The sequence below is a fragment of the Pogonomyrmex barbatus genome, unplaced genomic scaffold (assembly GCF_055798465.1).
Source record: "Pogonomyrmex barbatus isolate J1 unplaced genomic scaffold, ASM5579846v1 scaffold8, whole genome shotgun sequence".
Lineage (NCBI taxonomy): Eukaryota > Metazoa > Arthropoda > Insecta > Hymenoptera > Formicidae > Pogonomyrmex > Pogonomyrmex barbatus.
The window spans coordinates 2238887-2262274 of NW_028297182.1; the positions used below are offsets into that span (position 1 = coordinate 2238887).

The following is a 23388-nucleotide window of genomic DNA, read 5'->3' on the forward strand; positions in this document are numbered from 1 at the left end:
TCTATTTATGTGATCTCGTATAACTGCCAGATATTTCACTCGACACGTTTGCCAGTCACGTGTAAACAAACATTTTTGCGGCTTCGTAACCATAACGGTCACCTCTCGGCTGTTGTTTCAAAGTTCTCTCACGGTGTATTAGATCGGTGTATTATCCCTCATGGAACAATTAATGACTGAAGCTTCTCAAATATTATTAATTCGCCGCCTTATCTTTACTAGTACATCCTACGAAAACATAACGTGGCTGTAGAAATCTTATTGCAGAAACAGGATAAGATTATCTACATTTATCTGAGAAAAAGATGAGAAAATAAAGCAAAATTTTCATTATACTGCTCGTACTTTCATTAAACTTGGCAAGACGGAGAACGCGCGTTGCGAGATGTCCAACTTATTTATATCTTCCGTTTAGCTACTTATAAATCTCGTTAATAATTATAGAACTTACTTTTCTGAAATTTCTCGTGTAATTTGCATATAATCACATCTATCTTTGTAAGATCGAATCAGAATTTTGAATAATTAAATAAGACGCACATATTTCCCAAAATTAAGTTTACAGAGTTACAGCTTGCGGTTCTCAAATTTTATATGAAAATTATACATCTATATTACAATATTTTATATATACCAAAATTATAAAGGATTAATCATATTGCATAAATTAACTCTGACAATTTTCAATATTTCAATTGTGATTGTGAAATTAAAATTTAAATTCCAATCAGAATAATGATAAATCAAAGAGTCCGAAACGGACAAATACAATTTGTATGAGGGTTAAAAAAGGGTTGGCGAGAAGCGAGATGTCGCATTCGCGCCAGCATTGGCTAATCGCGGTTAACGAACGAAGCTAATCATTTTCCTCGTCGTCGTCATCGTCAAACTCATTGTCAAACTTCGGCCGGCTTGTCAGACGACGGGCACATCGCGTCGTCACGAACGTCGACGATTAACTCGCGACGCGACGCGACGTCGGTGGAAGAGTCGCGGCTCTCGGCTGATTTCGGGCAGACGGACGGGCGCGAGGGCGGCGCGGGGTGGGCGAGGAAGACAGCGGGGGGAAAGGGGGAGGCTGTTGCTCGGCACTCGGCTCGACTCGGGTGGGGCGACGACGGCGAGCCGGGACCGGCCGAGGCGACGAGATTCTCGCAGTGCCGAACCCCGTCGTTCGCCTCGCATTGTCTCTCGTCGCACGTATCTGTATCTTCCGCATCTCCGAGGCCTCGTTTAATAGCTCCTCCTGCAACCACGTTCACGTTGATACAACGCGCCGCAGCGCCTTGCCCGTGTGCCCGACTTCGCACCGTGTGCCGTCGCCGCTCGCGGAATACAGCGTGAAGGTGTCCGCGCTCGCGCGTGCTTGTGCCTCTCTTCTCTTTCTCTCTCTTTCTCTCTGTGTGCCTCGCGCGCGCGATTCCCGGTCGTGTGACGATCGTCCATCCATCTTCCGTGACTTATTCGAGGAAAATTAACATAACTTTTTCTCCCATTTTTCTCAGTTCTCAGTTTGCGCGCCCACGAGCAAACACGTGACTCTCGCAGCGCCTGCCGAAAATCGAGCGTCTTACTGACGCGGCGCGCGCGCGCGACCGAATTCGGAAGTCCGCTCGCCCCCTCGCGACGCGACGGAACGTAACGTAACGTGACGTGACGTGACGTGACGTGACGTGACGTGACGTGACGTGATCGTCACCGCCACCATCTACGGATCTCTTCACGCCAACCGACGACCGTGTCAATTGATCCGGCCTCTTCTATCGATCGACGACAACCGAGAAGAGAATCCCGTTCTCGCCTCGTCTTGTCATCGGAGAGGAGGGAGACAATCATCCTGAAATCAACCATGGAGGCTCGCAAGCCGGAGCAGGCCGGGCAAGCCACGATCTCCGACGCTGTCGTCGTCGCCGCGAGGGACAAACCGGAAACGAACAAGAAATTACCGGCCAGATCCGACGATCTCGCGCAAATACCACTGATGCAGGTAAGCTTACGTAATACTTGCGAGCGAGTCCGCATATATATCGGTGCGGCGTGACGCGTGTGTGCGAGGCTCGCGAGAACCTCGCCTCTCGGCCCATTTGCGGCGCGCCGGCCGGCGGACGGTGGTGGACGAGGAGTAGAGGGGACCAAGAGGGGATGGTCGGTGACGGCAGCGGAGTCGTTCAACCCTCTCGCGGAGACTGCGGCGGAGGTCGACACCCCGCGCCGATGCGGACGATCGATCGCGATCGATTCTCAGCATTGGCGTCGAAGCGCGAATCTCGGAGCCGCGAAATGTGTTCAACGCGAGAGGTGTCTCTTTTTCCTTTTCTCTCTTTCTTCATGCGCACATTGTATGTACACACATTGTATGTACGTATACTGTTTATCTCGCCTCTGTCCTTCGCGCGTCTGTCCTACGTCGACTTTAGTCTTACAAATATTATTACGCTGTTGACGCATAGTCGCTCCAAATCTGGTGTTTATAATTTGGTCTACGTCGATTTATATCTCTTTTGTTATAAACTATGATAATAATTTTCTTATTAATAAAATGCTGGAGGGTGGCATCATATTAATATATGATAGATTTAAAATGCGCTGACAATTAATATTATCTTATTTTATATATTTAAATCAGAATTGCCGTAAATCTCATACGAACTAACGCAATCAAAAAAAGAATCAGCTCTCTTGTGTCGAACAAGAATAGGAAGCCATTTTTTATTTATAAAGTGGATAAATTAATATATATATATTTTTTTTTTTTTCAGTTTAATTTGAGTAAGAAGATCGAAAAAAAATTAAACATTCGATGTAAAGAACATCAATTTTGAATGCAAATTATAAAGTGAAAATGCGAAACATTTAGCATTTTTTATTTAAATATCATAAATGTGTAACAACATATGCACATGTAATAAAAGAATGTTGCAATTTAATCATATTTAATGTTTTTTTACACAAGTTATTAAAAATTGAATATAAGATCTCTTAAAAATTCATGATTATGAAATAAAATAATATAGTAATATATAAATATTTAACAAGTGATTTAAAATTTAAACTATTCTAGAATTTAAAAAAAATATTAATTTTGTTTTTTAAAAATTACGCCAAGATCTTTTTTATTTCCATATTCTTTGATTCAAGTTTAATACTTTTAAATCTTTTTTTTCTTTCTTTTTTTTTTTTTTTAATTTAAAATGATATGAATTTTCAAGATTGTATATAACAATTTTCTTATTAATTTTAAGTGGTTTTTACCTCAATGGAATTTTAAATTAAAACTGCCAAGATATTTAATGCTGAAAATTAATATGCCCAAATATGAAATTCAAGTAGAGAATAACCTTTCTTGTCTCGTATTCGAGTTGAGGACTTGTTTCAGTAAAAAAGAATTCTCAGATTGCAGATATGGTATTTTCTATACATGTATCCACGTTGTCGTTGACTTGCATGATTTATTATCTGAAGTCACATACATGTCAATCTCTAAAGGAATCCTCTTTCTCTACTTCCGAGACTGCAGGTTCGGAGAAAACGCGCTTTCTTGCGTATATCTTGACGCGTTATCAAATCGCGATCTTTATCATACGCGTTGGGAAATTCGTGCGTGGGAAGATAATGGCAATCAGATAGGAGAAATCAAAGAATTTGCCTAGGAATCGCGTGTCTTGAACAATCGGAGATCGTCGAGCTTCAGTTAATTGCTCGTGCTGATATAAATCGAATTTAATAGAATCGCTCGTATCCGAACTTTCAAATTGCAAGCCTTCAAGCGAAAGTTCTAATGAAAAGGAAGCACAGAGAATATACCTTAATCTATCATTCGAGATCAAGGAAAACAAAAAGATTCGATTTGATTGAGAATGAAATATTATATATCTATACATATCTATACTTTTTTCCACACCGCAAAAATACTAAATGACGACATTTCGAATCAAGTAGTATAATTTCGCAGGCTATTGACTTTAGAACAATGGCAATTTCATTTTACAATCTGTTTCAATCTTTCATGAAACATTGGGGACAATATTCCAATACATCCTCGAAACGATCTGGTGAGATCTCGGCGATATTTTATGGCGCGATATCGCACAATATCGCGAAATGTCACGAAATGTCACGAAATGTTTCGTTGACAGTTGTGTTTTCGTGCGATTCGATCGATCGTGGGCGTGAAATCCCATAAAGAGCGTTCCCATTTGAACGCCATTTTTCCGCTTAGGTGCGTGCGCCGCGTGTACCGAACGCAATTGCACTCCGCTCCGATTCGCTCGCCACCGCGAGAGGGGAAGCGAGTGGAGAGCGTTGAATTTATAAGGAACGACAATTATTAAATTAGCATAACGTGTGTTCGCGGCTGGCCACGATCGACGACGGCATTGGCCAATCAGTGCCCCGATATGTATTAATTTACCGGCTGCTGTTTCAATGAAAGGTGATGTTGATCACGTGGCTCACCACACGGTATTGTCTGCTTAGTCGCGAGATATTTTGTATGGAATTGCGCGTTCTCGTCTTTTTTTTTATTCCTGTATATATATCTTATTTCAATACTATTTTACATATATATATATATATATATACATATATATATATATATATATATATATATGAGTATTCAAATAGTATATAATAAAGTAATAAAATATATATATATATTTATATATATATATATATATATATTTATATATATATTATATATAATTATATATATATATTATATATATTATATATATTATATATATATATATAAATTTATATATATATAAATTCATTTGCAATAATTTCTCTGTTTCGACAATTGAAATCTTAATATGCATGGTTATTTTGATAAAATTGTTCCTTATTTATATTTATCACATCAATTAATATGCGTTTCTAATAAAATTTACAATTTCAGCAAAATTTAAAATGTTTCTGTCTTCGAATACAACATATTTAAGTATATGTACAAAGCATATGAGTTTTTTGTGGCTATATTGAACGTAACGAACGCCGCTCGAATTAATTTATTTATATAGGTGTGAGTTGGAAATATCAGTAGAAAAAAAGAATTTTCTTCCAAAATATTTTAAATATAGGACTTGTGTGATAATGTCTTCTTAATTGCATTCCAATGCCTGTTACTTTCCGTAATATAGCGTGAAGATAAGTGCTCAATAAAAACATTATCCAACTATGTATTACAAACCATTGAAATACGAATGACATTGATATCGACTTTTGAACACTCCGGAAATTTTATTATATGGCGTCGCATGCGCATATGGCAGAAATAATTTTCACGGTCGATAAAGGTCACACGTGATAAGATAATTATTTACTTACGTAGAGAAAGAGAGTAATTAATGATATCAGCATTCTTAAAATTTACGTTGACGATTCATTTAAATTGACGATTCATCAATTTTTAACAATTTAAGCATACAGAGTGGTTTAATAAGCAACTATCGCATTAATGAACTGACGCATGGATGAAAAAAATATATTGCATCATATCCGTTAGATAAAAGTCTTTTAAAATCTCATTTTTGAATAAGAAACTTATATTCAGCAATAACTTGAACGAAAATAAAAAAGATTAAAAATAATTTATTATACGCACTCGCTAAAAATTCGTTTTCAATTAAAGTTCGAGTACGAAAAGTTCCACCAGCTTTGTGGTTAAAGGAAACCAATATTTTTTGTATCTACGAGTATCTTTTCGCGTAAATACTTTTCAACTATTTCATCTCGACTTGTGGTCGCCGTCGTCTTACGTCGTGGTAAGCTTTTTAATACTCTCGTATCGTACAACTACACATCACTCCGTTCTTCAAACGATCATTTACGTCTGGACTGACGTCACCTTCTCGACTTCTGCATCTCTGAACGAGATCGCTCTCAGAGCAATGGCACGGTTATCGATTGGACGTCAGGCCACAGCGTGATAAGCGTCGAGTTGCTTACATATTATTTTGATTGAAAAAAATGCTATCGATACTACTGCTCTCTCTCTCTCGAGATACCAAACAATTCCGTTCTCTGAGAAAGGCAACGTTGGAAAATACTATCAAGCTAGAATAATGTCAGCGTTATTGCATAACATAGTCCCTAATGGATCTCGGAATATACGTTTCTATACGCCAAAGTTAATTGCGTTGCACTTCCGTTAATTCCCTTTGTAAACGCTTTTACCCAAGATGATGTCATTTTCGATGCTGCATCGATCCGGCGTCTTTGCAGTATTAAATGCGCGGATGATTAAAATGCCTCGATGCATGCTTAATCGTGTTGTGTGCCAAACATATTTACACGTATTATGCAATAATTGAAAATCTCGTGATTCGTACGTGAATGCGGAGCATACACGCGATAAATGGGGTTGCCTTGGGGATGATTGCCGGAGAGGAGGAGATGGACGACGACTTCGTAGCGCGACAAATAAGATTATCGGCGTCGCCGACGCTATTAAGATCGTGCTTTCGAACTTTCTTGAACGGTATATTTTCTTGCCGATCGCGTCGAGTCAGTTAACTCGGTATGCAGGACGATAAGAGCAGCCGAACATTGTTTTTTCAGATACGAGGAAGGCAAAGTTTATCTATGATATATGTAAATTCACATTAATGCAAACTAGGCTGATCGACTGATGACGTAGATCCTGAAGAAATTCGCACCACTGATCGACGATAGTAAAAATAAATCGACGAAAGAAAAAGTTACGATTAATTTTAGCACGCATGGGATCTCGCCAGTGATTTGCATAATCTAAATATAATATGCATAATCTAAATATAATAAGCATAATCTAAAATGATCGAGCGAGTTTAACAGCGTGTCGAATAAAGGACATCGACATTCATGATTCACATCGTAATTCATATTTCTTATCGAAAATGATTGTTTCTTTTTTCTTTTTACGTGGAAATTATATTCGAGTTGTTTGAAATTTTTTAATTACAATTACGAGAAAGAATGGATTTGAATGACTAGAAAACGCAAATAAACAAAAAATCAAAATGACGACATTTTTAAAAATATCGAGAAAATAAAAAAAAAATCATCTTAAATCAAATGCATCTACGTGTATCTGAAGTGGCGAAAACGCTAAAGATTTCTTCAAATTTGTGTTGTATTGTAATCAGGAGAAATTGCGCAACGGCGTATTATCGATCGGAAAGTTTATCAGGGATACGTTGGGCCGATACGTGGCCTATTTCGAGGCCGGAGCTAAAATTTCACCGGAGGTTTTCGTAACGTCGGCCGAAGCGCGTTTGTACTTTTTGCCGATGTTGTTCTCACGCATATGTACGTGCGCGTATATGTATGCGTATAATATTCTGCGGCGAAATATCGTACACATACACACACACGCACGCGCGCGCGCGTGCGCGCGCGCTGATCTCTGGCGTTGCCAACCCGAGTGCGGCATCTCTTATTTACCCGAAATACCAGAAGAAGGTCGCGCGCCCGTGTAACGTTATAATGTCGCGAAAGTGAAACGAGAGTCTCCCGGCATCTATAACGGCATCTCACTCTTTCCTTCGTCTCTTTCGCTCTCGTTAAAGGTTAACGCGTTGAGGATCGTACATACATGCGTACGTACGTCACACGAAAACGATCGTCCCGATGGAGTGGCGGTGTGCTTTCAGAGCGGCTGTCACAGTAATTAATTCCGCCAGATGCCACGGCTCTAATATACGTAATGTATGGCTGCGAAAGATGACTCGCGGATTCGTACATTTAGATTGCAGCCGCAACGATGACGTAGGCGCGGAGCGATCGATAGAAGGAACATGTCGACGCGTGTCTACGTGCTTCCCCGATTCTTGCTTTCCCGAGTGACTTCTTGTCGAAAATTCGGTGCGACGGTGCTTTCCGATTCTTAGTGAATGTTTCAAGTCGGGAATGATCGTTTTTAAGAATTTATAGCGTGTGATATGAAAATGACTCAAATTTTTTACGAGTTTTCTTATCCGTTTTATGTTTTTTATGAACATTGAAGTATTTATGTTCAGTCAAATATATATATATATATGTTGATTGATGACAGGTTCAGAGAAGCGATATAAAAATTGCGACAAACATGAAAATTTTATAAACGTATCTTTTTACAAAAAAAGAGAAATGTAATTTTATATACAGAAATGTAATTCTAGAATAGAAATTTTTTCACGACTAATTGTCTGCGTTGGTGAATTTGTAAATGATTAAATATTTTCAATTTTGCTTTTAATAAAATTTTTAGTTTTTAATACAACTTATCTCTGTGCTTCTTTTTAAAACGAATATAAGAGGAAAAATTTATACGCTGTTTAGAAATAGATATGTAGATATTGGAGGTATCCAAAACGATAAGACTCGAAATGTTGTTATGAAGACTAGTTTTTTTTCAAGCGTTTATCTTTCATTTTTTATTGCTTGAAACTCATTAATAACATCTCCTTGACTTTCGAAGTCAAGTTACAAAGATGAAGTTCGGTCCGATATATATATATAAAGTTAAATTTACAGAAATTACAGAGGAAATATATTCGATGCAAAAAGATGAAAGAGTACGTTTTATTTTTATTCAAGTTTCCGCGTTATGACAAAAGTCAGTTAAAATCGCTTTTCCTCCGATGCCTTCGTAACTTTCATAACGAACGATAACACAGTTAATGGCTGTCCTTCGAGCGAGAAAACATAATGTCGCGACGCTTGCAAGTGGAATGTGCTTAATTTGTCGGAAATGGAATAAGCTTAATTAACAAACCCACACGTGTTTTGATGCGGGTATACAATTTGCTTTACGACGTTTCCATTGCGCAGCGCATTGATAACATAACGCTGCTTATCGTATTTTGGGCAGTTGAGTATACATCGCATTATCTCTGGAGGAATAATTAAGCGAGCTTGTTTGTTTGATTGAAAGATTTGCGCGTTTGATGAGAGTTTAAGCTTCTAAATATGCAATGCAGATTCCTTCTTATCGTCACCCGATACAACACTCGATAATTTGCTTGCGTTATAAAACAGCTTATCTCGATGTAAATTATTTTTCAAGAATATTTAAATGAATATTACAGGCAGCGACTCTCTCTTTTTCCCTCTCAATTGTCGTAACAGCTGAATACATTCGCTGTTGCAACAGTTATAATTTTCTTCTCAAATTGCTTTTGTTTGATGTTTTGCGCTCAAGTTACATTTAACATTATCTTGTGAATTTTATATAAGCAGATTTTTTTTAAATACTACCCAGATTAAAGTTTTAATAAGTAAGTCCGCGAAAGTCCACGGTAATAAGCAAAACTTATCCGATTCGTGTAGAGATTCAGTAAAACTGTTACTTACGCAATTGACTTCCAAGATTATTAATTATTAATTATTAAGATTTATAATACGATAATGTCAGGAAATATCCATGCATAATATTTTTACGATTGATTATCGACATATTCTATTAATTCGATTGTATCAAGCTGCATCGATTATATTAATTATACACAACAAAACTAGTTAAGAAGCTAACGCATATTAATCTTCCCGTTTACCAAGATTTTCAATCAGGAGAAATTTCCGATGAAAGTTTTTTTTTTGTTTTTCGAGATGTGATATTTTTACAATAGAAACGTACACAAGTGTAATCTAAGTAAACCGAGGCGACGCCTCGATATTTGAAATTTCCATATCGCGATAATAATAACGATCGGGGAATAAAAACTGTGCGTGCGCAAACGCAATAAATTACGCTTATCGTGGGGTGTAACGACGCGCGATGTAACGACGACAATCAAATTTCCCCGATGATAATCCCACGTTTCCCACTTTAAACTCACTTTATCAGGCGCGGCAGAGCCGACACGGCTCTCTCTCACGCCCGATTGAAATTCGACGAGGCTTCCGCGAACCGGAAATGCTCTCGTTCGCCCCGATATTATCGATTCGAATGCGCGTCTCCCCCTGGAAAGGCGTCGATCGGCGTCATCGGAAGTCCATCGGCACCTCTTCGCGCGGTGAAAGCTCATTCCGCGACATTCCGGCGCGGAACACCATAATAATCGGCCGCGTGCACGCGATAATGAATGACTCTTGTGTGCAACAAAGCGGGCGATCTTATCGGGATTTTGCGCGTTTGGAAACCCGAAGATTGCGCGCGTCTTACATCACGAGACTTACATTACGAGCGATTGTCTTTCTTCTCGCGTATAAGCGACGACGCTGGCCACGGTGACATGGGGATCCCGTTCGGGATCCTTAAATAGAATCGGGTTTCGTCGGCGGAGGTCAAAGATCGATAGTCGTTCGTGAAAGGACATGAGGGAAAGGTACTTACCTTGATGTTTGATTCGGTCCATCGTATATCGGGAGCTTTTGTAATCCTCCCACTTGAAATTCGCCGATTCGGACGGTTTCGTTTAAATCGCAGAATTTGCTCTTATAATTTTTAAGTATTCATATTAAAAATGTTATCACATTTTGATAATGTATCTGTGATTCATATTTTGTTTCAAAAATAAATAATTATAGAAAATGTTACATCAAGATATGGCTGTTTGTTAACTAAAAACTGTTTGAACTAGGGAATTACGGAAAAAGTTTGCTAATTTTAATTACGATGATATTTGCCGCTTATATTGACATTAATAATTCTTTTAAATTTGACTGACAAATATTACATAAATTTAAGATCAAAAGTAATTTTAATCTTAAATAATTGAAAACGTCATCTTACTTTAATAAACAGTTTTAGATTTTAAATCGGGATTCTTAACCTCTATTCTTATCTTAAAATCGCTTAAACAATTTTAAAATTTAATACGATTCTGTAATTAGTTCATAACATTTTTTAAATAAGAACATTAAGAAAAAACAGTGAATATTGATCTTAAAGACACTAAGTGCCACTATCGTGTCAGTATGTCATGGTCGCTTTTCAGAGACATCTTTTACTGTATGGTAATAGTAAAGATAGTAAAACTATACAGTCCGCTAAACAAAGGAGTTATTGATACCAAACCATCTGCGTGAAGCGCGAATCTTCCATTGAAGGATTATTCTTCTTGGTCCTTCGAGCCATATGCAAGTGATGGAACGAGAGGTCGAACGTATTGTGCAAAAACAGCGTAAAGTATTATCTTGCCAGCGTTTCTGAATCGCGATGCCGAGGTGATAGAGCGAATAATTGTGATAATCCATTAGTTGTAATCAAAAGAGCCGGCGCTTAATATTCAGCAATTTGCATATCTGCGAAATCCGAAAGCACCACAAAAACGTGGGGAAAATTTAACAATTGGATTTAACGAAAAGGGAATATGTATATTATTACAGAAAATTATTTCGCACTTGTTTCAAACTGAAAAGGCCTCGAGGCTGCAATTCAATAATTTTATTTCGCAACGCTAAACTCGTCGCGTAATTTATTGACAGATTTTAATTGGCTATTGATAATTGCAGCTATTATGTAATAGATATAATTGAAGGTGATATATTTATATTTTAATAATCTGTCGATAACAAACATTGTCGAATAATCTCGTACTCGTGTATATATATATATATATGCGGTAATAAATCAATCTTTAAAATAGGCCCAAGTTGAGAGGGAGAGAAAGATTAAAATATTTATTATATTTATATAATATTAAATAACTTATACAATCCGTATATAAACGAAGAACTTTGATAATTGAAGAAAGAAATTATTATTTTTACTTTTAACTGGCACTTTTAACTAGCACCTTAGATTACATATACGTATAATTATGATATTTAAAAAACTTACGAGTGGATGGTAATTTATCGCTACGTTTACAGCGATAGTTTGGGATGGCAAATGGATGGATTAATGAGCCGGGGCTATTCGTTACTTTGCGCGGGAGATCATAATAACACACCGGGAAGAGCGATAAATTAGCAGAAAAATGTACACGCCACCATACGCCGAGTCATAACAAACTTAATAAGCACAACAATTGCTCGTTATTTATGATAAGGTTTATAAAACCGCTCGAATATTACGCAACGGAATATTTACCTCGCGTCACATTTTATGCGTACGTCGCGTTTTTATGCGTACTCGGGGCCTTTTTTTTTTTTTTTAAATCAACCTCGATCGTGAACTACTCATGATTATTGCGATTCTACGACGGTTCTGCGGACGCGGACGTCTTCGAGCGAACGACGGACGGCTCGTTGCCGCGAGAGGAAAGAGATCGACCGAGTTTCCGTCGAGAGTACGAGGAGTACTCGAGTCTCTCTCTCTCTCTCTCTCTCTCTCTCTCTCTCTCTCTGTCGACGCGATGATGACCTTATGAAACCGTAATGCCCACATAGTTCGCATGCAAATCCTTCATCCTTCGCGCAAAACGCTGGAGGGCAGCCGTTGCGTAAACGGAGAAACGCATACCGGCGTCGGATGTAATGCTCCATCGATACACAGGCGCTGTGAGTCCCGCTAGCATTAAGAAGTGGACGATAGTTGCGACATGGTGTGTAGTCCTCCGCGCCTCTGCCTGCCTGCGACTTTACGTAAATCGCAATCTTCTTACGCGCTACAATTCGCGGCGTAATATAGAAATCAATAAACGCGCCGAGCGCGAACGACGGACGTAATTTCTCGATGACGATTGACGCGCGACAAAAACGTGTATAATACGCGCGACATTATCCTATTTGCGAGCGATTATAAAAAGCTGGTCGTTGGTTAATGCGATAAGTAGCATTGATGTTGGCTACTTTATCATTATTCATTATAATCTATTTATAATAATTATTATATATTGTAAAAAAAAGGGAAGCTTAATGAGCTACCCTCGTACCCGGCGTACCTCAATAAACAATATCACTTCTTCTGGTGTTTCTTTTTTATATGTTCCTACAACGATATTTAGCTCTACTTTCTTTTACTTTTTAATTTTTACATGCCTAAAGCGCATGTAAAATCCTTTGGAATTATCTTGCTCTTTTTCATCCGTGAATTTGTTTCTTAAAATTTGTATTTTTTTATATTCCCTCGAAATTTGTTCGATGGAAGCTCCTTGATTTCATATATTTTACGTTGTCATTTTGATTTTAATACATACGCATAACATAAAATTATATTACACGTTTCCGAACTACGTAAGTTTCGTCTAATTCAATAAGAATATTACCTATCGCCATTATCAGTGTCATTAATCAAGATTTGTCGCACTTAACAAAATATCAATTAGCAACGAATATTCCCCCCTTTTCAAGCGCTTTCTATTGCAATTTTGTCGAAGTATACAAGATAATTTTTCAAGGGAGATTACCTCGGAAAATGCTCGACTCTATAATTTCTACGATGACTCGGAGGATGCTTTAAAAGGTGCTTGCCGGTCGCATTCTACAGGTGCGAATACGTGGCCCGGTCTCACGTTCGCTTTCACGTACACGCGCAGCGTACACAGATGCACACACACGTTGGTGCGGTGCTTTGTCGTCATTCGCTCGTTCATCAATCAAAACGCGAGCGTCGTTTCAGGCAAGATACGTCGGTTCGCGCGGTTTTCCGGCATTTCGACGGACATTTAACATCGATGTACACGACGGGCATGCATAGCGCGCGAGCGTTGTCTATTAATAAATACACGCCGTACACGGCACGGCGGCTCGTCACGCGCGTTAATGCACGCGCGTGTGCATTATTCGTCCCGATTATTTTCCCGGGAGAGATAATTAAGTCGCGGGCTCTCTCGTTGACGCGCATCGACAAACCGAAACCGATTTGTTTGTCCGACCGCGGGGGTAACATCACCGCGGAATGACGAGCCGCTCTCTAATTACGGCCATTTAAGGGAAACGACATCACACACGATCGGTGCCGCGCTCACTTCTCATCCTTCGTTAAAATGCAATTATCCATCTCGCGCTCTACTATGGCAAGCGGAGTGTGTGTGTGTGTGTGTGTGTGTGTGTGTGTGTGTGTGTGTGTGTGTGTGTGTGTGTGTGTGTGTGTTTGCGCGCGCGCGCGCGCGCGCCATGTAATTAACGCGTGTTGTATCAAACGGAAGTACGTGGCGCAGATAACGAGAATGCCTGGCGAAAGGCGGGTCTACGAGAAAGATACGAGGTCCTCGGCCTATTAAATATCCGCGACGTATATATATATATATATATATATATATATATATATATATGTGTGTACATATGTATATTAGCCAACGCGGTAATCTCGCGACCGAGTGATAAACATATTACGCAGGAAGGATGTGCCCAATTCGCAGGCGATTTGTAAGCCGGTGCGGTCACACACCGAGATATGTTTGCAAAACAATGGCAATACTTGATATGAAAATTAAAGCCGGAACAGAGCTGTCCGGCCGTTGGAAATTCTACCTTGAATTTTCTAGGCGCGTTGTTTCTATTATTAGCCACACCTTTTAGAGCACACCTTTTAGTGTTATTTTCGACTGTAGTAAAACGACGTAAATGGAAACGTGCAAACTGCGCAGACAGTTGTACGAATGCAAAAATAGAGCACCTTGACTCTTTAATATATCCTAAATTTTGAATCAATTTAGTTTTAATTTCGATGAAAGCACCTCGATCGTTTTCGAACATGTACGTGAAACATGGAGAAACATTCCTCGTATTACAAAGGACGATGGCGCAACGTAAGATATCAAGAGACGCAATCAGTACGGCGGGGAAGAGGGGGGGGGGGGGGGAAGGAGATATCGAGAGAAGGCGCAGCGCGGAGAATAATGGTGGAATATCGAGATGAGTTTCGATGATGACAGCCACGCGTAAATTCCGAGTTATCGGATATTGCCCGTGGATGAAGTCTCGATGTGCTCAAAGAGGAGATCCGCGTGACCGTCTATGTTTTAGAGAAAGTCTCTCCGCGGGATATAAAATCCATTTTACCGGGCGATTGTACGCGGCATGTTTTTTCCTCTCTCTCCTCCCCCCCCCCCCCCCCCGATTCGCATTCCTAGCCATCACGCCACGGTGCACCCGATGGAATCTTCTCGTAAATTGCCCTCTTCCGTATTGTCAAAGGCAGCGCTTAAAGCCATGCGGGGAAAGTTTTTCCAATCTCCGTGGCGTCGGTGCTGCCGCGTGTATACGCCTGAGAACATGTAGGAATCGCTCGGTTCGATCGGCGATATATATCTCTCCGCGAAGGCCTTGATAAATATCGTGTCTTCCCCGAGATACGGGAGAGCGTGAGAGAAAGAGAGAGACAGATGTAACGAAATCGTGGGACTCGTAACAGAGTTATTATCGCCTGAATGAGAAAAAGACGAGCGTACGTCCGCGGTATACTTTCCCAAGACTAATCATCCTCGCTCTGAAAATATTATGATTAAAAACATCTTAAAGTAAAGTCGTCCCCCATAAGATACCAACGATTTCCTTTAGAAATCGATCAAGCGGATCGAATCTTTTAAAAAGTAACTCGTGATGAAATGAGTGAACGAATCGGGAAGAACAGGTATTTACCTTCCCCGTTAAGAATCGACTCCTCTCGTTGAAATGGGAAAATGTGCTCTTGAAAATATCGCACTCGTATGCGGGGCATTCGAATTCAGAGTCAGCCAACGTCCACGCGTGCATTATGCAAGAAACAATAAGCGCGTAAAACGGCGTTGTTTCTTGTAAACGCAGCCTGCGGTCGCTACTCCTGCTGATCGCTGCAGACACGGGAGCAACGACCCATTGATCCCGCGAGAGAATCTGGACCGTGCCGACTCTGAGGCACAAGGTAAATTCCACTCTACGCCGTGCAATTTCCAGCGAGTTATCTTCTTATTTCTAATCGAAATTTATAGTGTATCCGTAAGAGCTGATTTGAAAAAAAAAAAAAAAAAAAAGTTGGAAACGAGAAATCCGCCGCGCCGAAGGCTTGCTTGTTTTCAACTTTTTTTTTAAATTAACTCTTGAAGGCGAGTTGCAAACTTTATTTTTTCTTTACGAGAAATTCAGCACTTTTTCGAGATATTCTTGTAAACTGTGAGATGTTACATCAGTGCAGAGACAGAATTTTAGAATTTCTCGGAAATGGTACCTAATGGAGTCTATTCTGTGCATATTGTCGTCATTTAAGTCTTGAAAAAATGAAATAGCAAGATCTTTTCATCTTTGTTTCTAATTTTCTGGATGATTTCTTTATACGTTTCCTTTATCTTACACGTAACGATATTTCTTTTTTCAATTTTTACGTTATGTTTACTGTTATAATTTTATTTCGTTAGTATAAAGATTAATGCGATGCATTTAAAGATTTATAAATGTCGCAATAGCGGCTACATAAATCATGAGATACAAGAAAATAAAAATGATTTCCAAATGTTATAAATGAATTTTTCATGTTTTTATGTTTATTGTATTTTGTATACATTTTATAAGGCTTGGTCTACCTACGATTTTTTATTTTTTTGTTATTTAATATTCTCGCAAAATCTTACAATGAAATCCTGATAATAATCCGTGAAAGTTTGTAATATTAATTACATCAACGTGATTTTTAATTAAATGAGGCCAAAGCGAGCCTGCGATTAATTATTTTTTTATACGACGCTTAGATTAAGAAACGCTTAGATCATTTATCACGTGGAAATTACGTGGCAATATCTAATAGTTTAATGTTGTGGCCTTTATGTCACCAAGAGAAGTGATCACCACAGTTGATCTCAATGTTATTGTACAGATTACAGATAAAAGTTAAACTATTTTAAACAAGAATTTAGATATGAATTTTTTAAATTTGTTTCTACTTTTAATTTATGATAAAAATATACGTTTCCGAAATTTATGTTTATAATTATAATTCTGCTGAAGAATTCAGAGAAATTTTGAAGCATAATACATTCTAATAAATATCGGAATTAATCATTAATACGAATTTTTAATTATTTCACGAAACGAGATTTAAAATATGTATATAAACAACAGTTTATTGAATATCAAAATTAATTTAGGATATAAAAGATAGAATATTTAATGTACATTTAGAATTTAATATACGTTTATATCGTAATATGTTGAATATTTTATTCTGATGTTTGTTTTGGCGGTTATACAGCGTATGTATGCAAAGCTACCGCGTGCCATGTTGTTATTCATGTAATTTATGTATCAGTTAGATAACAGCCTTTTCATATGTCGTTTTATTCCTCAAAAAGGTCATGATAAATATGGAAGATACGAAACTCTATCATATTTGATTATAAAATATTAGCTCACTTTAATTCCTAAAGATCAAAACAGATATTTTGTGTGTTTCAATTTATCTAGTGTAAAGAAATGTAGAAATGGTGGGGGAGGAAATTATAAATTATATTGTTTCATGTTTGTAACATTTATTTTCTCAAGACGATAATTATCTCTCTAACAATCTAGATGCCGTATCATGAACTTGTAGTTCAAATATACTTCGTAATTGATAACGCGTAATAATATATGAACTGTTGAATTGAACTGTTTGACTTAAGAAATCACAAATTACAAATTTTATTTTATTTTATTTTATTTTACAAGTTTTTAAGAAAAGGTCACGAGAAAATATCATTATTTCAGTAAAACCATATTTCTTATATATTACAATGCTATGTCAATTTTCATGATAAGTTTGACGAAAGAAAAACTTTCTTTTCCTGCATTATTAAAAAAGAAATTGAATATTATTTATTCCTCTCAAAGTCTCATCGAAATCAAGCGCTGGAGCGCTTAATTATTCCATGAATTAATCACAGGTTAATTTTATGCAAAAAATGTTTGCGAAAGTTAAATAGCGGTAGTAAATTAAATGACTAATGAAATGGTGGTCTCGTATTTTATTTAAATGTATCCTTAACGAAGCGATAGGAAAAGTGTAAATAACCATGTGATGACACGTTGCAAAGTGTATAAATTTTCTTTCGTGTACATGTATATTGTGTATAGATGCAATTAAATTAATGAAGCAACACTAAAAGAACTCTCTTTCCCTCTTTCTCTCTCTCTCTCTCTCTCTCTCTCTCTCTTCTCTCTCTCTTCTCTCTCTCTCTCTCTCTCTCTCTCTCTCTCTCTCTCTTTCGCTATATAAAATTATAATTATTGTATTTTAAACAAAAACTTTAAATATCTTGAAATTTTAGTTAGAGAACTAGAAACTTTTTTTTTCGATGTCTTAAGAGACAAGTTAACGCACAGATTAAATTTTTGTTTTCTTAAATCCTTTTTAAAAACCTGTACACCGAATTAATCTTATCGGTTGCGAGAGAGATGAAGAAAAAAAGAATTGAATGTGCGAAACGTATTCAAGGAAACCGGATTTTCAAAGCCGGCAAGAAACGCCGCTGATGACGGGAGATATCTCGCCGGCATACGGTGAACAAAGACGCGAGACATTATTGCTCGTTTCGGCGGACGTTCGTGATAAATGTATCAACCTTGTTCGATCGGCGGGACGAAATCTCGTCAGATCGGCGAGCAATCGAATTCCGACGGTCCGACGATCGTGCGCGAAACGCGATTGCATTCACGGACACACATACACACACTTTTGCGCGCGCGCGCATGCGCGTACACACATATTTATATGCTAAACAGTTTCGATTTCAACACACCTGTTCAACACGCTATTCCAGTTAACCACTTTTCCTCGTTCTAATTTGGTCTCGATCATATGGAAACTATTATCAAATGATCTCTTACATCGGCGTTAATACGTTTCTGCAAATTGCCATTATTATCATTACACAAACATATCGATTCACCTTTCATATCCGTGAAATTTTTACGGGAGTGGAAATTGGAGTGTTTACCCGTGCCTGAACTAGTAATTGAATTTCTGAGACTTCACACAATATCTCTCCACATTTCATTTTCCCCCTGTTATTGTCATCAAATTTGAACGACGTTAAATTAATAATGGTATTTCGTGATTAATGATGACATAGCACTCAATTTATCTTACAAGCAGTAAAATATGATGGAAAATTTATATGATTTAGCCAGGCTTGAATATACAAAATCAAATCGAAATATATTAAGTTTAAATGCGCATATTAAAAACACATGATTTTTTAAATTCGTTTTTATTCGTTTTTAATTGAAAGTTTAAAGTTGGTGATAAGACAGAATGAAACGCGGATACCTTGCCGTTTCCTTACGATTTATGTAACAACTCTCCCTCGACCGGAAATTGAAATGATTTTTTTTTCTCCCTCTCTCTCTATAAAAATATTGCGTTACTCGTATACTTCCTGAGATACAAATACATGAAAATTATCAATGATTGACACGCACTCGCGAGACCATCGCACCAGACGTGTTATTTGAGGATTCGCATAAAGCCGCAATCGTCCATCGCAATGGATAGAAATTTCTCAACAACACTCTGAATGGCTATTCATACGTCACATCTGATTATTTCTTTTGATTATTACATGAAACGTCTCGTGATCCGAAGTAATAACAACTAATAAGGTGCCGCGACGTGGCATTGGGATCCGACGTACGCAGCTGCTAAATGCGATCAACAGAAAATTTCGCAACAATGTCGCGGATAAAGTATATCCATATGCCGTATATCTCGTTATTCCTTTTCATTACTTACGCAAACTGTCTCGAAATTTAAAGTGTGTAACCGAGAGCGAGAGAGGCGCTCGGTGAAGAGCGCAGTGCGAGCGCTTAATAAGAGATATATTAGCTGGAATTAAGGTACATTAAATGTCATTAAGATAAAGCGGAATGTGATATTTAAAGACCGATCCGAGCGTTGGTGTAAACTACAAGAAAAGAGAGTTTACTTTCATTATGATCCTTACGTCACTCGATATGAGAACGGCATGGAGTCTCAGTCGCGCTCGGCATATTCGTGCGTATTCGAGTTATGACATTATCGCGAGAGCGTTATTATTCGCGGCAATTGCGCATATTTTAACGGGACGTCGTTAAAATATAACACACTTTGTATTTCGCAAACCGGGCGCGGAATCTTCGACGCGGCGGCGAATTTTTGTCGCGCGCGCGCGCGCGGACGCGGACGCGACTTTTGATTTCTCTCGGCCGCGGACGAAGATGCGGTGCCAAGCTATTTTAATTGGGAACCGCTTAATTATATACGCATATCGGTACGTGATCTTCGACACCGGCGATCGGCGATTCGACGTAAGAGTTGGCATGCGTGTAGGCGAGACGAGAGTAATCGGACTAACACGCAACGCACACACGACGTTTTTCTCTCGTCCGTTATATAATGATCAACTAATCTACCATCGGAGATAATATCTACTCGATACCCGATTCATGATGCGTATACACACACACACACACCGATATGTATAACACATGGCCGACGAGCGGGCCGTCCATTCGTGGGTCGGCCAATTTCTAACCCACCGGATTCATCACTCCCGGCATGCATTTGTGAAAGGTTGCACGAACAGATTGAGTAAGAAGAGACGATTTTTTTTGCACGACGGATTATGAAATAGCCAACACGACGACGGGACGGGCACAAAAACAGCTGGTAAAAAAAATACAGAGAAGAACCACGATCGTCTCCTTTCTCGGGTGAAAAATTCGTAATGAGATTCATTGTCACGAAAATATTTTTCAAGAAGCCGTAAAGACCAAAGAAAAAAATCGCGGTAAGAAATTAAACGAGAATCTTATGATTTTAACATATGCTTCGTCAATTTTCGATTTTCTTGAAGGAAGATTATGTTTTTTGCTATTGTATATTTTGTTTTATTAAAAAGACGGTATACACGTTAACATGAGAGACAACAAGTTATTGTTTAAAGGTATATCCGGAAAGATAAAATTCTATTAAGAGGGAGCTTTCATTCACGAATACTTTCAAGAATGGCCATGATATTTAAAATGATATTTAAAACAATTAAGATTTGAATGATTTTTATACACGGTATAATTCTTGAAATAAAAACATTTAGATGCAAAATTCTGTGTAAGACGCCAGGCGTCGCAAGTTAACTATTACTCACATTGTACTTAAGTATAATTTAAATGTGATTTATCATGATTAAATGCAAATTACGTATAGGTCGCGGTACATAATATGTTGTAATGTACACTTACAAACGTTACATTTAGTCTATTGGCAAATTATGTTTAATCCTACATCTTTGACATTTTTCTCGATAGTAACAAATTAGCGTTTTCTTCCTACTATGGAAACATACGTGACATGACAATTAATAACAAGCTGTCTGATTTTGTAACATTCTTAACACAACGTTCTCTCTTAACGTATGGAGATTTCAAGTAAATGTCAAGTTTTGCTAAATTACATTTGCAAATGAGAAATAGAATCTTATGTTTCAGATATTTTTCAAGTTCGTCTTTAATTTCAAACAGTTATCAGGAAATTTCAGGATAAAATTACAATAGCTGGGACATTTTCAAAAAATTGATTTAAAGATGATGAACAAGAATGAGAATTTGTCAAGAGAGAATCAACATATATGAACTATGATAGACAAGTTCTGCGATCAACGAGTAGTTATGACAAGCAGATTAATTGCCACGCAACGATAAACTTGGTATTTCCAACATGTTTATCGCGATTATTTTAATGCGCTTAGATGGCTCACCTGTTCTTCATCAAGCACACGTTCACTCAGAGCCAACTCGCTTTATTGCTCATCTGTATTTAATATTTATTGAACGATAAATAAAGTTCGAAGATTGAGAGAGGGAGGAGTGACGATCGTTGTATGAAAGGGAATTCACATTTTTAGCACATCATTCGTTAGAAGTTAATCGCGAAGCGTACGGCAAGACTTATATAATGACGACTGTAAAGTATAATAATAAATATTTATACGTTGCAAACTGAATTATTTCCCGTCGTGGATCGTATTTTAATATTTTCAAATTAAATTAGAAATCTCGGTTAACTCCGTTTAACAAGGTAGCGTGTCAAGACTTTCGCGATAAAAACTGTCGAGAGATACTTTCCCTTAAGTTATATACCATCATGAGATATGAATTGAGACATAAAACTACGTTCTTATCCTGATACATAGGTCATAGGTCGCAGAGATGTAGGAAGCTTAGCTCCAGCTGTTCGCGACCAATACGTTTCTATTCTCAATCCTTATATTGTCAAGTGTGACGGTTTCTCATGGACGATATTCGATATCAAATCAAATTTTTTTTTTTTTAATTTTACATACAATGAAAAAAGAGCATCTTTTTTCACATTACAAAACAAAATCTATATAAATTTTTTAGATATCAAATATCAATGTATTTACAAATATAATTAATTAATTATACATAACGATGTGCGATAAAAATTTATTGAAATTACGTAATTATAAAAGTATGCGCTGCGTAATTTACAAAAAGTAATTTTAAAAAAGTAACTTACAATTAAATTTAGTACGTCGTTTTTTTTTCTTACACATCAGATTTTCTTTTATATTTTATTTTTATATAAACACAAGTACAATAATTCAATAAAATTTTTTTGGCAACTACAAATTGACATTAATTTTGGATTGATAACATCTTTTTTCACCTTTGCAAAGTTTCTTTTCTACTTTATATAATTAAAAGTTTGTACCAATTTTTAATATCATGTTTTTTGTAGAAATAATGAAACGACTTTTCAAATAAAAATAAACTACAAAATAAAATGTATTTCAATGTAAAGTTCTTTTTATTTTTTTAAATTAGAAGTTGGCGCCAGTTCTTCATATCACATCTTTTGTGTTGTCAATATGAAATTTATTATTAAAAAGACTTTTGTAGATGGAAATTTTTGTATAAAATTCTTTCTTTTATATAAATAAGAAAAGGGGCGCGTGAACTTGGTGTTATTTTTTACCTTTTTTAAAAGATTGAAATTACGTCATTATAAAAGCATGCGCTGCGTAATTTACAAAAAGGCACAACGCAATTATTTACATCGTATTTCCAGCAATAATAAAAGATATTATTGAAGCGCGTAATAAAATCGGTCGTATATATTTGATTATTGACCATTATCTTTAATATTACATTTATAATATTATTTCTATGCATATATTCATAGTAAATGTAGCATTACAAACAACTGTGATTGCAAAATGCCTGCAGTCATGAAAATTATCCTTTTAGTTACGTTCGATTAAATGCTATATGCGTTGATATAATCGATCATTTTCTATGCAAATTCACTGCAACTTCAAGCAAATTCTTCTAAGGCCACAAATTATTTTACTTAATACGTGGAAAGAAATGCACGTCGTACATTTAACACTTAATATTTCTACTTTGTGAATTTATTAACCTGACCCGAAACAAGATTATCGACTCGACGCTTTAATTAATTTGTGAATGTCTGAAAACACGCTATTTGAAATTGAAATACGAAACGCGCGATAAATGTATTTCTATTTTAAATGTGCACGGTTATAAATCTTAAATAGCAAAAGAAGGATGAAGGATGAAGAATGATATTTT

General features: G+C 37.2%; 1 protein-coding gene across 1 annotated transcript in view; it reads left to right on the forward strand.

Annotated features, from left to right (window-relative positions):
* Nucleotides 1–1148: 1148 nt before the first annotated feature.
* The window catches only part of LOC105426003 (terminal nucleotidyltransferase 5C), a 114836-nt gene continuing 92596 nt past the window's right edge, over nucleotides 1149–23388 (forward strand). The window contains exon 1 of the mRNA XM_011637060.3: nucleotides 1149–1987. Within this exon, the coding sequence (XP_011635362.2) occupies nucleotides 1850–1987 (138 nt within the window). The 5' untranslated portion in view covers nucleotides 1149–1849. The remainder of the gene's footprint in view (nucleotides 1988–23388) is intronic.